The sequence below is a fragment of the Topomyia yanbarensis genome, chromosome 3 (genome assembly GCF_030247195.1).
Source record: "Topomyia yanbarensis strain Yona2022 chromosome 3, ASM3024719v1, whole genome shotgun sequence".
Classification (NCBI taxonomy): Eukaryota; Metazoa; Arthropoda; class Insecta; order Diptera; family Culicidae; genus Topomyia; species Topomyia yanbarensis.
Genome location: NC_080672.1, coordinates 338,722,986 through 338,735,655, shown reverse-complemented (window position 1 = coordinate 338,735,655; position 12,670 = coordinate 338,722,986). Strand labels below are relative to the sequence as shown.

The 12,670-nt window shown below is 38.8% G+C and overlaps 3 protein-coding genes across 4 annotated transcripts; 2 read left to right on the top strand and 1 right to left on the bottom strand.

The window, feature by feature from the left end:
- Window positions 1–3,889: 3,889 nt before the first annotated feature.
- Window positions 3,890–4,520, top strand: LOC131689260 (adenosine 5'-monophosphoramidase HINT1). The gene is made up of 2 exons (XM_058974225.1): window positions 3,890–4,137; window positions 4,195–4,520. The coding sequence occupies exons 1-2, from the start codon at window positions 4,024–4,026 to the stop codon at window positions 4,462–4,464; spliced, it is 384 nt and encodes a 127-aa protein (XP_058830208.1). The 5' UTR covers window positions 3,890–4,023; the 3' UTR covers window positions 4,465–4,520.
- Window positions 4,509–5,894, bottom strand: LOC131689255 (rab-like protein 3). Of its 2 annotated transcripts, none has more exons than XM_058974219.1 (3): window positions 5,768–5,894; window positions 4,939–5,300; window positions 4,509–4,884 (listed from the first exon to the last, which is right to left on the bottom strand). In XM_058974219.1, the coding sequence occupies exons 1-3, from the start codon at window positions 5,811–5,813 to the stop codon at window positions 4,537–4,539; spliced, it is 756 nt and encodes a 251-aa protein (XP_058830202.1). In that variant the 5' UTR covers window positions 5,814–5,894; the 3' UTR covers window positions 4,509–4,536. The 2 variants fall into 2 exon arrangements, with proteins under 2 accessions (XP_058830202.1, XP_058830203.1); XM_058974220.1 differs by having other exon boundaries at window positions 4,509–4,869.
- A 59-nt stretch (window positions 5,895–5,953) lies between these two features.
- LOC131689251 (general transcription factor IIE subunit 1) lies at window positions 5,954–12,342 on the top strand. Its single transcript, XM_058974215.1, has 3 exons — window positions 5,954–6,186; window positions 10,902–11,615; window positions 11,673–12,342. Exons 2-3 carry the CDS (start codon window positions 10,969–10,971, stop codon window positions 12,295–12,297), a joined length of 1,272 nt encoding a protein of 423 aa, XP_058830198.1. The 5' UTR covers window positions 5,954–6,186; window positions 10,902–10,968; the 3' UTR covers window positions 12,298–12,342.
- Window positions 12,343–12,670: the final 328 nt, after the last annotated feature.

Below are 12,670 nucleotides of genomic sequence, written 5' to 3'. Positions count from 1 at the left end.
TGAAACAACACTGAAACTGAAGCAAAAAAAAATAAGATTTCTAGCCAAACATGTCAAATGGTCCTAAGTGAAAATGAGTTGTTCTTAGTTTACTTTCTCTTTCGCTAATATTTCGTCCGTTTATACGTTTGTTCATTAACTCTTAGCTTAATATGCTAGTTAAAATCAGCGTTTTTCGATATATCCTGAAACAATATTGAAAAGTTTTATGCTAACGTCGTAATAATCGAAAGAGAAAGTAAACAAAGAGCGGCTCTCATTTGCACTTAGGACCATTTGACATCCCACTGAGACGTCCAAAAAATTGTTTCAAAATCGTTCAACACGGGTCCAACGATGGACGTTCGTTGAACGGTTATTTGGACGATGTCCAAATTGGTCCAACGAACGTCCTTCATTGGACGATTTTGAAACCAACCGTTCTTAGAGGGATGTTTGTCGATTCTAGACAAACACGTGAAAAGGGCCTAAGTGCACCAATCACCGTAGCAAGCAGAAAGTTAGCAAAAGTTGAGCAAAGCGAAATCGATTCTGGCAGCGTTTTTGCCAGTATTTTGCGCGATTTGTGCGAGAATTCTGGCAAAGAATTCGCTCAAATGCAACAACCGTTTCTGACAGAAGCGGTTAAACTAACCGATGCTGCTCACTTTTAGCCAAAGTCCAGCCAGGAATGTACGGTCAAAATTTGTGTACGCTTTCTGCCACATCTTTGTCAGATGTTTTGCTTGATCCGTGCTAAATTATACCAGGCAGGAATTGCCAGGATCTTTGCACGATTTATTCCCGAGTTAGGGACCATTCATAAATTACGTAACGTAAAAATTGCCCAAAAATGACTCCCCCTCCCCCTATGTAACAAATTGTCACAAATTATTCCATCCCCCCCTCCCCTGTTACGTAACAAATTCCAAGAAATTTTTTTTCTTCGATGAAAACATGTTACGTAACGATCTAGTTAACGCCCCCTCCCCCTATGTCACAACTTGTCGTACCCCCCCCCCCCCCTAAAGCGTTATGTAATTTATGAATGGTCCCTTATGCCAGGGTTTTGCTCGGTTCCTGGCAAAATTTGCCAGAAAACGCGAGCGAAACCGAGTTCGCCCTGGTTCAACTAACCCGACAGGATGCGCGCAGAAATCTGACAGTGCTGCCAAACAAAGACTTACGGAAATCTAGCAGAGCAGCATCTGCCAGAAAATTTGGTGACTGGGAAAAATACAAACGTTAATTCTATTTGCTTCAAACCACTTAAAATCCATATGAAGAAGAAATGCTAATGTTATCACTGTATAAACTATGTATGCACACACATGAGTTATATGTGCGTATTGTAGAATCGGGTTTTATGAAAAGAGATTATAACTACAAGAGGGAGCAAAGCGCTACTGTCTCCATGTATTCACGGACTGAAACATGGGGTCTCGCTCTAGCATATTGTATCCCATTACTTTGACAGTTGTAAACCCGGGCAATATGTGTCAGACTAATGGGCCTAGCATATGTAAGAGCGAGATGATAAACTTTCAGTGTTAACAGCGACATGCAACCTCTAGTAGTTATAATCTCTTTTGTTTTATGTGCCTTATAGTTATGAAATGTGAATGTAAGATTAATATTTCTTGTAAATACACATATTAGGTTTATGTACCAGCAAATAGTGTCTATCTGCCTCCGTTAATTGCAAAAATCTATGGGTATAGGCATAACGTTTACATTTTTTGAGTGCAGTAAACTGTTTACAGCAGCATTGCCATATGTGCAGCCTTGTTTTCATTTTGAAGACATTTGAAAGGTTGTGAAGACGAGTTTTTCATTTTTAATGCAATTTTTCAGATGTCTTGACTGATTTCTGGTAGAATTCCGGCTCATAATCAAAAATCGATTTAGAATCTTGGTCGGTGAAGACAAATAGACATTTTTTAGGAAATGTTAAGACATTTGAAAAATGTACCTGGTATCCCTGATGGTTTACAGTCCGCGAAACGTGTCACGGAATTTGTCCCCCTCTCCACACAAAAAATCCGGCCAGGAGCAATTAAACGGGGAAAACGGATTTTCTATTTTGTCTAAAATTCGGTACTATTTCAGTACTTTTGATGTTTTAGAAGCAGCAGAACTTTTATTTTGACAGTTTGGAGAGAATACGGCGAAATATTTTCCCCGAACAAATTCCGGCACAAAACCTATACGAAATTCCGTGATTCATTTTCCGAACTGCAAAACCAAATTTTCCGCCGAAATCTCTACAAACTGTCAAAACAAGAGTTCTGTTGCTTCTAACATATCAAAAGTATTAAAATAGCACCGAATTTTAAACCCAATAAGCTGGAATCTCGTGATATGTTCCCCGAACTATAAACTAACCTCAATCCAGTTAACTGAATGCTACCAGATGGAAACAGAAAAGTTAAAAATCAGATTATAATTCGCATATGAAATGCATATTTTAACGCAATGATTTACATACGTTTAATGTATAAAAATATTATGCATATTCTCTATTTTTTCCCGTTCAAGTATTAGTGAAACATATTTTGATTTTATCGTCAAACTTATGAAATTCATATACGGTATATTTAATACATACACTGAAAGAAATCCAAACGTTAATTCTATTTGCTTCAAACCGCTTAAAATTCATATGAAGAAGAAATGCTATTGTTATCACGCGCACACATACCTTCTATGTGTCAACTGTATAAACTATGTATGCACACACATAAGTTATATGTGCATATTATTATAGAATGGGGTTTTATGTGCCTAATAGTTATGAAATGTGAATGTAAGATTAATATTTCTTGTGAATACACACATTAGGTTTATGTGCCAGCAAATAGTGTCTATATGCCTCCGTTAATTGCAAAAATCTATGTGTAAAATCAATAGGCATAACGTTTACTTTTTTTTTGAGTGTAAGAGTCCAATCGAATGGAAATTTAAAATATTGCGGGTTCATTGGGACTAGAAAAACTCTAGAAAGAGAATTGTGGAGACTCGATTTTGTGTCGATTGGATTCGGGTTTAGCTGTCAAAAAACGAATCCAATCGAACATTGCCTATCTTTATAACATTGGACGTGTTGCCATACAATGCCGGGGCATACGTTGTCAAAAATGCTATTTTTCTCTCCGCAGTTCTCTTTCTAGAGTTGTTCTAATTAGGACTAAATCTTAAGGTTTTTGCATCAGTGTACCGTGTGACAAGATCTTGTAATCGAGCACGGCTGGATGTTGTTGGCTCGAATCAAAACTTGTCGAAAGTAAACAAAGTTCATTTCATATCGTCAACCTGGCGCCCAGGTGGTGAAATCAACGGAGTGCTGGAGCGTTGCCAGAAAAATTTTATTTCCAGATCAAATTGTACTAAACTTCCCAGTTTAACTCAGCCGAAATGCTGGCTGGTTCTAATTCGTATTCCGGCTCGGGTGACACAACCGATTCAAGTTAGAATGTTTAAGGGGTACCATTTCGATGCGGCTTAGCCGCATAACCGAGGCCTAGAGGGCGAGGTGGCCACCGACCCGCCGTCGGAAGCAAGCGAACCTGTGACCCACTCGTTTGCCCGGCTTACTCAAACATAGGGGCTATCCCTAGTTTAAGTCCGACTGAGCGGTAGCGAAGTCGGACAGCACGCACAAAAGCGATGTGGCGTAGCCACATTGGGTGCTGGACACAAAATAAAATTGGCAACGCTAGTAAAATGTAAACACAAATGAACACTCCGGATGAACCTATCGTCAATTGACATTTCGACGAGTTTTGATTCGAGCCAATAATATGGGCCCATCGAGCACCGTGCAACGTTGATACATAAAACTGTTGCAATATCGCCAATAACTCTCTTGTTCATTTGGGTTCTCATCAGCTCGGCTTTTTGACGTTTCTTCAATGTTCACGCGGTTCACGCACACACTGACTTACATTCTCCGGTCACCGCATTGTCCTCTTTATAATTTGGATTAGTTTCGAATTAAGAAAATTAAAATCAGGGAAGTTTTTCAGTAAAATTGTACCTATTGTGATGTCGGACGAAGTGTCCAAGGCCCAAGTGGCCGATGCAACCGCAGAAGACACAATATTTGGTAAAATCCTACGCAAGGAGATCCCCTGCACTTTTATTTACGAAGACGATAAGGTACAAAATTTATCTAGTTAGATTTGACATTATTTAACCTTATGCCTTTGTTTACAGTGCGTTGCTTTTCACGATGTTTGCCCGCAGGCACCGATCCATTTCCTTGTGATTCCAAGGAAACCGATTTCACAACTTTCGAAGGCATCCGAGGATGATGAAGCCCTTTTGGGTCATTTGATGTTGGTCGGAAAGAAGGTTGCGGTGGAGCAAGGTCTTGCTGATGGGTTCCGCGTCGTTATTAACGATGGAAAAAACGGAGCTCAATCAGTTTATCATTTGCACTTACATTTTCTCGGTGGACGTCAAATGAAATGGCCACCGGGCTAAAATCGGAATTTGTTTAAATCAGCAATTTGTTAAATAAAAATGGTTCTGAGGTCAAAGTTTATTAATTATTAATTAGGGCACCGATTCCGAGTTCGATTGACTGTAAAAGGTCGCCGTATTAGTAGGAGGTACTCCAAATGTGTTGAAAGGCGCTGCGTTATAGGTATATTTTCTACCGGCTTCACGACTGTAGTATTTTCTCTCTATTACTTTATCGTAGAAGCGGGATAGTTTTACTGCATCAGTTGTCCCTGCGGCTAGACCCCTTGCCTCGTGACAATTCAAACATATTTCGTCGGCTCCACATTGCTCTGCTATACTTCCTGCGGACGTCTTGTTGTGTATTTTATTTTTGTGATTTTCATCTAGCAGATCCAATTTAGTCCCAATCACCAGAATGGGTATCTGAGAATTTTTGAACTAAAAATTATTTTTGCATTTTGTTATACCATTAAAAGAGCTCTACAGCTTTACCTGAGTAGATCCAAGAAACTGTTCTGGATCAATATCGACATTATCACCTCCTTTCAGAACGTCTTTCCCGTCCTTGTTTAGGATTTCAATTAGCCACCGCTGCAAATTTTCTTGGCTTTTTTTGTTCGTTAGGTCATGCACAAGAATAATTCCATGGGTTGGGTTGTAAAATACTCCTCGGGTGTTTTTATGACTGATTGATCCACCCACGTCCCAAAGTTCTATAAAGAATGTGTTCTGCGAAGGCGTGCCTTCCTTGTATTCATGAAGTTTTACCTCGACGGCACAGCCAACGGTCCACCCTGGTGAAGTAAGTGGCTCATTATTTGCTATTAGATGTGTCAAAGATGTTTTGCCGACACCTAAAAACAGAAAAGGTTCAACTTTGATAATTGTTCTAATGAACTGTAAGCTTAATGTCTAAGCATTTCTTTCGTTCAATAATTCCTATAGTTCATCAAAAATTACGTAAAGCATAATTGGCCATTATCGCCTATTACCCTTGCAATATTACCAGCTTCTAGAGCTAGACGAAAAGTGTTTCTTCCGTTAAAGATGCTAAGAAATATTTTAAACTCAGGTAAGTATTTCAGTTTTTGGAACCACCCTAAGAAAATTTACGGGCCCAATTTTTTTACGCAAAATATCAAAAACAGTCCGCAAACTGGCAACACTAGCCAACCGTGGGACGGCTACAAATTTCAACATGGCGATCCGCTGTGGTGTCCGACGTTGAATCGTAGCAAATAAAAATTGTTTTTTTTCACCGGTTATCGCTCCCATTCGGATTTATTAAGTGTTTTACCCACTGAATAATGTTAATCGTTACCGGAATCGCCTACAACCAGGACGCGAACTTTGTCGATTGCGGCCATAAATAGCGAAATAAATCAGTGATTGACTTCCACCTAGCTCCAGAGGAAGAAAAACAATACTGCTTCGAGCAAGCAACGTCGTTTTGAAGGAGGAAGTTTGTGAGAGCAGGAGACAGCGTCGAACGCAGTGGTTCATTCCTCAACAGATCCATCGGTGGTTATCAACTGTGCGGCTGTCAAACTTGCTCTCGTTACCGAAGTCGGTTTGTTGGTGTTCACGCGTGGCCGGTGCTTTGAGAGCAGAGATCTGATGAGAGAGAAAAAACTGAGAGTCGGGTGAATGACACTCCAAATTCATGAACCATCGGTTCGGGTGAACTTTTTGTATTTGGTGTCTTCTGAGAACGCGCATCACCACGTGCATCGATAAGGGGTAAGTGAATATGCTTTACAGGGGGTCTCAGAAGATGTGTCACAATTTTTCAATAAAAATAAAGCCAACGTTAATAAAAAAAATATAGGGTGATGTGCCTATTATGGCAGTAGAGCCTATTGTGACCCTATTTCGTACCCCTTGGTTTCGAATCAAGCATATGAGATAATGACACTATCGATTTGGCTAAAGCAGGTGAGAAAAAATAAGCTCAAGTTATATTCTTTATTTGTTGTGCACATATGTATTTAGAACTATCCTCTAAATCCAACTTTTAATTAAAACAAAATCACCTTATAGAAATATCTACTAATCCGCCTCACTCACGTAGTGAACCGCAACTGGATACAACGGCGCTTAGCAAAATAAACACTTACGAGCCAGCATTTACCGCCTCATATCTCGTTATTCCAGCACAAATATACTAAACATTGCACTGATACATACCTTTATTTTAGCTGGAGAATCTTTTAACGATAATTTCACTTTAAAATCACTCGTCAAACACTAGAATAGGCCTAGTGTTATAATAGGATAAAACTAAATACGGGGGTTCCTATTATTGGCAGCTGATGAGTTTCATTGATGTGCGTGATGTTTACGTTTGTTTTGATCGGCTGAAAAAAGCAGAATGATTCGTTTTACAAATCACACGTTGGCGTCCATGATCTGGATACCTAGTTAGAATCGACGCAAATGGAATATGAGGCATTGCGTTTCAACTAGATTGTTTTTCGATGAGGTGGAAATTGGCACACCCATGAGGCGATAATTGGATCGTTGAGGTGGGAATAGATGCACAGAATGGAACATTTATTTTCATTTATGCTGAAAATTGAGGCAATTCTGCTAAATAAGCATTATATAGATGTTTAAGAAACAGTACACTGATACTTTATGCTGAGAAAGGTTATAGATAATATGGCTTCTTTTAAAATTGTTCAAAAAATAGTGCGACCCTCTCTCTAATGGTGCCAATCACCCTACACGAACTTCAACCCATATAGTGCAACGATTCCACATATTGTTTGGATGATACACTAAACAGGCCGTAAGGCTCTTAAATAATATGATCTTTATTAGGGTAGAATTTAAAAAAAAATACTTTGAGTGTGTTTAGTAGCTGATTGATGAAAATAATTCTCGATTACAATTATATTTATTCATCAGCATTTATTGACAAAATAGTGAAACGTATTTTAAGATATTACCCTCGTACCTTGTCATAACTTTAAATGAGTTTTAAAGCAGGGAGGCTGGGACTCAAGAATAGACTTTTTCATTTTTTGTTTATTTTATCTCATTATGTCGTTCACATTGCCTCTCGTTCTGTTTCACATATTTTAGACATCTCAATTATCAGTTCTAACCGTTCTAACGGTTATAAGTATTTTCGTATCCGTGAGTCCCGTTCCAGGGAGTTATTAAGGTTGAACTTCATAAAAATCAATCAGCAGTACTGTAACAACATTCTACATAAGCTGATTGATTTTTATGAAGATCTAACAAGCGGTGTGGAAAAAAACTGCTTTTTTCGCTTTCGAGGTTTGCCTATTCTCTGTCCAATCTTAAACGAATTATATTCGGCGCCCTGAAACGATTTTACGATAGTGCAAGAGTAGAAATTTTACAAAATGATTGTCCAATTATTGTGTACTAAACGGACAGTAAGGGCAAAGATGGCGATTAACCGAGAGTGGTAGACAGTCGAAAGTTGGTGTCGGGTACGATGGTTTAAAACATAGATTGCGTAAAGTTACGGTGCAAAAGATTTTTTACTGGATTGTGATTTGTTTCTATAATATGTTACTTTTTGAATGGAAAATAATTGGTTGAATTGTTTTGATTAGCTTTGTTACTAACTGCTTTTGTTTTAGTGACACCGATTCTGAAATGCCCTGTATAGCTAATACAGAGTGAAGACCCGTTTTTATCAGCCTCTTGGCGAATTTTAAGCTGATAAAACAGGGACATTGATAAAATCGGAACATATACTTTTCTGTCTTTTTAATAAACCGAAGCTCCTAAACTATTCTTTTTTTGGTCCTTAGATACAGCGTCGCAACCTTTTCTGATTATTTACTTTAAGTTCCCCTTAAGGGGGTCTGACAGCGCAAAATTTAAAAAAAATAGTTTTTGCATTTTTCGGATCTCTAAGATAAGAAATATGTGCCCAAGAAAGGATTTAATTGAATCCAACTTTGGTCGTCTGCTAGAGCCCATCAAACTACCAACTATCAATTTTCGTATGAAGCTGATAAAATCGGGTCTCCACTGTATCAAAGAACATCTATAAGTTTCGTATTTTAAATTTTTATAAATATCCGCAATTCCGAATGAATTGTGCGACTAAAAACATTAAGCAATCGATATAGAATATAGCTGAAGCGTAATAACCAAATACGAGTAGAGCCATTGATTTACAATAAATCTATTCGAAAGCTCACAGATTGGTGTTGCCTAAACGTCTGTTATTTGTGGTTATATTGAACTGCATATTGCACTTATAAAGGATGCGTTAAGGGGTTACATACCGAAATTTTTTATTACTTTATCTGAAAGTACAACTCCTTGAGAATATTTTCCCAATTTTTTTTTTAGAGATAGATCGAAAGTTACAGCTCTTCCGAGCGTGCTTCATCGACCAAGAGCAACTCAAAATTTCAAACTCGATTATTTCGAAATGTCGATTATCCAAAAAAGGATTTTCTGTGATCACGATTGTCGAAAAACCACTCAAGCGAATTTCTTTAATTATATTTTCAATTGATCTTAATTATTTTTCCTTTTACCATAACGTTTACTTTTTTATGCATAAATCTTTGTTTTGTGGATGAGAATTTTTGAATACCATGTTAAGGGTGAATGGAGAACTCTAGTTATGTAAGGTATGCAAACTAGGCTCGATAGAACTATCCAAGTTAGTCTTGGATATCACATACATTTGGAGCAACATCAGATGTTGGTTCAAGTTGTTCTCAACCCCTATTCGGCAGTTTTCACGCCGCCACCCGCGTTACGCCTTGGTAAGGCCAAACTGGTGTCAAAGGGTCAAAGGTTGTATGACGTATTCTTGATGGTCAAACAATTAGCGTTTCTGCATTAGAATCGACAGACAGCCTTAGTTGATTATAGGATTAGGGAATAATTATAAAATTATATATAACGCCTTTTTTGCTTCAGATAGTTGATATTCGAGCTTGTAGATCCCCTTGATCGTCTCATTCACGAGCGCCGACGGAAATTCAGAATTCGATGAAAGAGATCTGACGGCGTCGAAATGACGGAACAGATGAGCAGCGTTAAGCGAGTTTTACAAGAGGGAATGAGGCACTTACTTACTGGCATTGAAAGGAAATCTGTAAATAGCACTAACAAACATCGAATTTCAGGAATGGTACGAGATGGCGCTGGGCCTGAGGCCTTTCACTGGCATGGTCCATTCTTATTAGTTCAGAAGCCTTCTTGGCTGGTTGGTAGATATGTGCTCCTACTTCCAAGTTGATCAATTCGCTTGGGTGGGGGACATGTGGATCCTGCTAGTTGTCGACTGTTTTGACTTTGGGCATGAGGCTAGTTCAGGAAAGGAGTGCAGGACCGGCACCTAATAATTAATTATTTAGGACTTGTTCTTATTATTTATATCCATCAACCACACCGGCTTTCAGAAATAATAAGCAGCTCTTTCGGGTCGGTGTGGTCTGTTTGAGTCGAACCAGGTGAACATTCGGTTCGAGCAAACTTTATGGGGAATAGTGGATAAATATTTCTTCGGTCCTTTATGGACACAGATTCTCTTTGTGAAACCCTAAAATACCTTCACTCGTCTAGTTAGTCAGCATAATGATAATAGAAAAATTAAGGATTTTCCTGGTCCATAATGTAATGAATACGTATATTAACTAAAACAGGGATAACCGAATTCTGTTGTAAGATTGAGCTGAAACAGCACAGTTGTTCTTCCACTATATTAAACAAGCATAGTGGTGTTAAAACATGATAATTCAATCTAATGTAACAACCATTTAAACAATCATAGTACGCACTAGAACAGAAAGAATAACTGATAGAATAGTTGGATGGAATTTAGTATTCGTGGACACTACGGTTGACAGTGCTCTCTGATTTACTTAATAGTCGATTGATCCGCTTCAGACCTAGGGGACCCAAAGGGGAGATCAGGAAGAAGACAGAAGCTAAATTAATGTGAATTGCATTACTGACGACTTAGCATGCTTTGTTAGAAGCAGGATACCTTGGACTAGACAAAATAGACACTTCGAGGGCCAAAATTTAGGATCGGTGCTTACTTGGTAGACAGTTGCTACTTCGTCCGATTTTGCAAATTTTATCTCGCGGGATGAACCGAGATCCCTTAGGCTATAAGCTGCAGTTTTATCAGCCCGCTAAAAAAGAAACATTGTGCTTATAATTTGATTTGTTGGAAAAAGATGGGTCAAGGACTAGATAATTTACTATGATTTAACACCCTTTGACAGGTTTATGCAGCATTGTCACTACGATCAGAATTGAACCATGCAAATTATCTAGAAACTGAATTTTTTGTTATACACCCTTACATTTTATTTATTGGTGTTTAAGACTTGGCCCTTCAGACCTCGGAGAAAGTCAGTTTTAGCGATTTCTATACTTTTATTTTATAAGATGAAAAGCAGGACTAATAGCAACTATAAAATTCTTTTTCCCTATTTCAGAGCATTCATTAATATCTCCATTGAACGGAGTTTCGGTTTATATGAACAGTGCACCACACAATTCAGAATGAGTGATCAACGTTACGTAACGGAAATACCTAGTAGTTTAAAACAACTCGCACGTTTCGTAGTGCGTGGTTTCTATACCATTGAGGATGCGCTCGTAGTGGATATGCTGGTGCGAAATCCCTGCATGAAGGAGGATGATATCTGCGAACTGCTCAAATTCGAGCGAAAAATGTTACGGGCTAGAATTTCTATTCTGAAAAATGACAAATTTCTGCAGGTTCGATTAAAAATGGAAACTGGTCCAGACGGTAAAGCACAAAAGGTGAATTACTATTTCATCAATTATAAAACCTTTGTGAACGTCGTCAAGTACAAGCTCGATCATATGCGGAAGCGTATGGAAACCGAGGAACGCGATGCCACTAGTCGTGCAAGTTTCAAGTGTCCTTCCTGTGATAAGACTTTTACCGATCTGGAGGCAGACCAGTTGTTCGATTTTGCATCCGGCGAATTTCGCTGCACATATTGTGGCAGTACTGTGGAGGAAGACAGTTCGGCACTACCGAAAAAAGATTCACGCTTACTGTTGGCCAAGTTCAACGAGCAATTACAGCCGCTGTACGATCTGTTGAGACAAGTTGAAGATATCAAGCTTGCTCCGGAAATTCTCGAGCCTGAACCGGTCGATATTGACACTATTAGAGGGTATGGATATATTATTCTTTTTGTTTAGTATTTTCTTAACATTTTTTTGTGTTTTAGTATTGCCAAACCAACCAACAGGATTTCAAATGAGCAATGGTCCGGCGAAGCAACGCGAACCAGTGGATTCGCTGTGGAAGAAACCCGTGTCGATGTTACCATTGGTGATTCAGACGCAGTGGAAACCACAACACATCGGAAAGATCGTCCGGTGTGGATGACGGAATCAACTGTTATTACCAACGATGTGGATGAAAATTCAGTCGAGTCAATTCTAGAGAAAGCTGCATTCACCTCCACACAACCCCCCGTGGTCACTAACAGCACTAGTGTTATTTCTTCCGCACGGAACCGTAAAGATGCCGACGATATCATGTCGGTATTGCTACAGCACGAGAAGCAAAGCTCTCACAATGCAACGAATGATGCCATCAAAGGGCTAGGTCTCAACAACGAGCCAAGCAGTGACAGTAGTGACGATGAGAAGGATATTGACAATACAGAGATTCCCACTGTTGAAATTATGGACACCGATTCGGATGACGATATGCCAATGGTAACGGTGGCGGGACGACCACACCCACTGGATGAGATCAATGACACGCTGATAGCGGAAATGACTCCACAGGAGAAAGAAACGTATATTCAGGTGTATCAAGACCATTTCAGTCATATGTATGACTAGATGGAACGACGAAAAGTAAGTGACATTAAAAAGTTGAATTTAAAATGCGGCCGTATGTTTCACAAACTCTATTCTGAGAAACTCCTGGAAATGGTTCGCATGCTACGTAAGTTAGTAACGTATATCTGTGAACTATTTATTGTCAATTCAATTTTGTATTCTTCTCGAGACTTCACGGTATTTCGATCATTCCAGTGTAAACAAACACTATTCGATAAATCTTTTGAACTATTCTAAATCTATTCATATAAAACTAATCACTTTAGAAAAACTACTAATTCATTCCACCGAATCCGACAGAAGAACGAGAAAGTGAAATGATATCTGATAGAGAGGTGATCGATGGAATATATTTCATTCGTTTTACAACCAG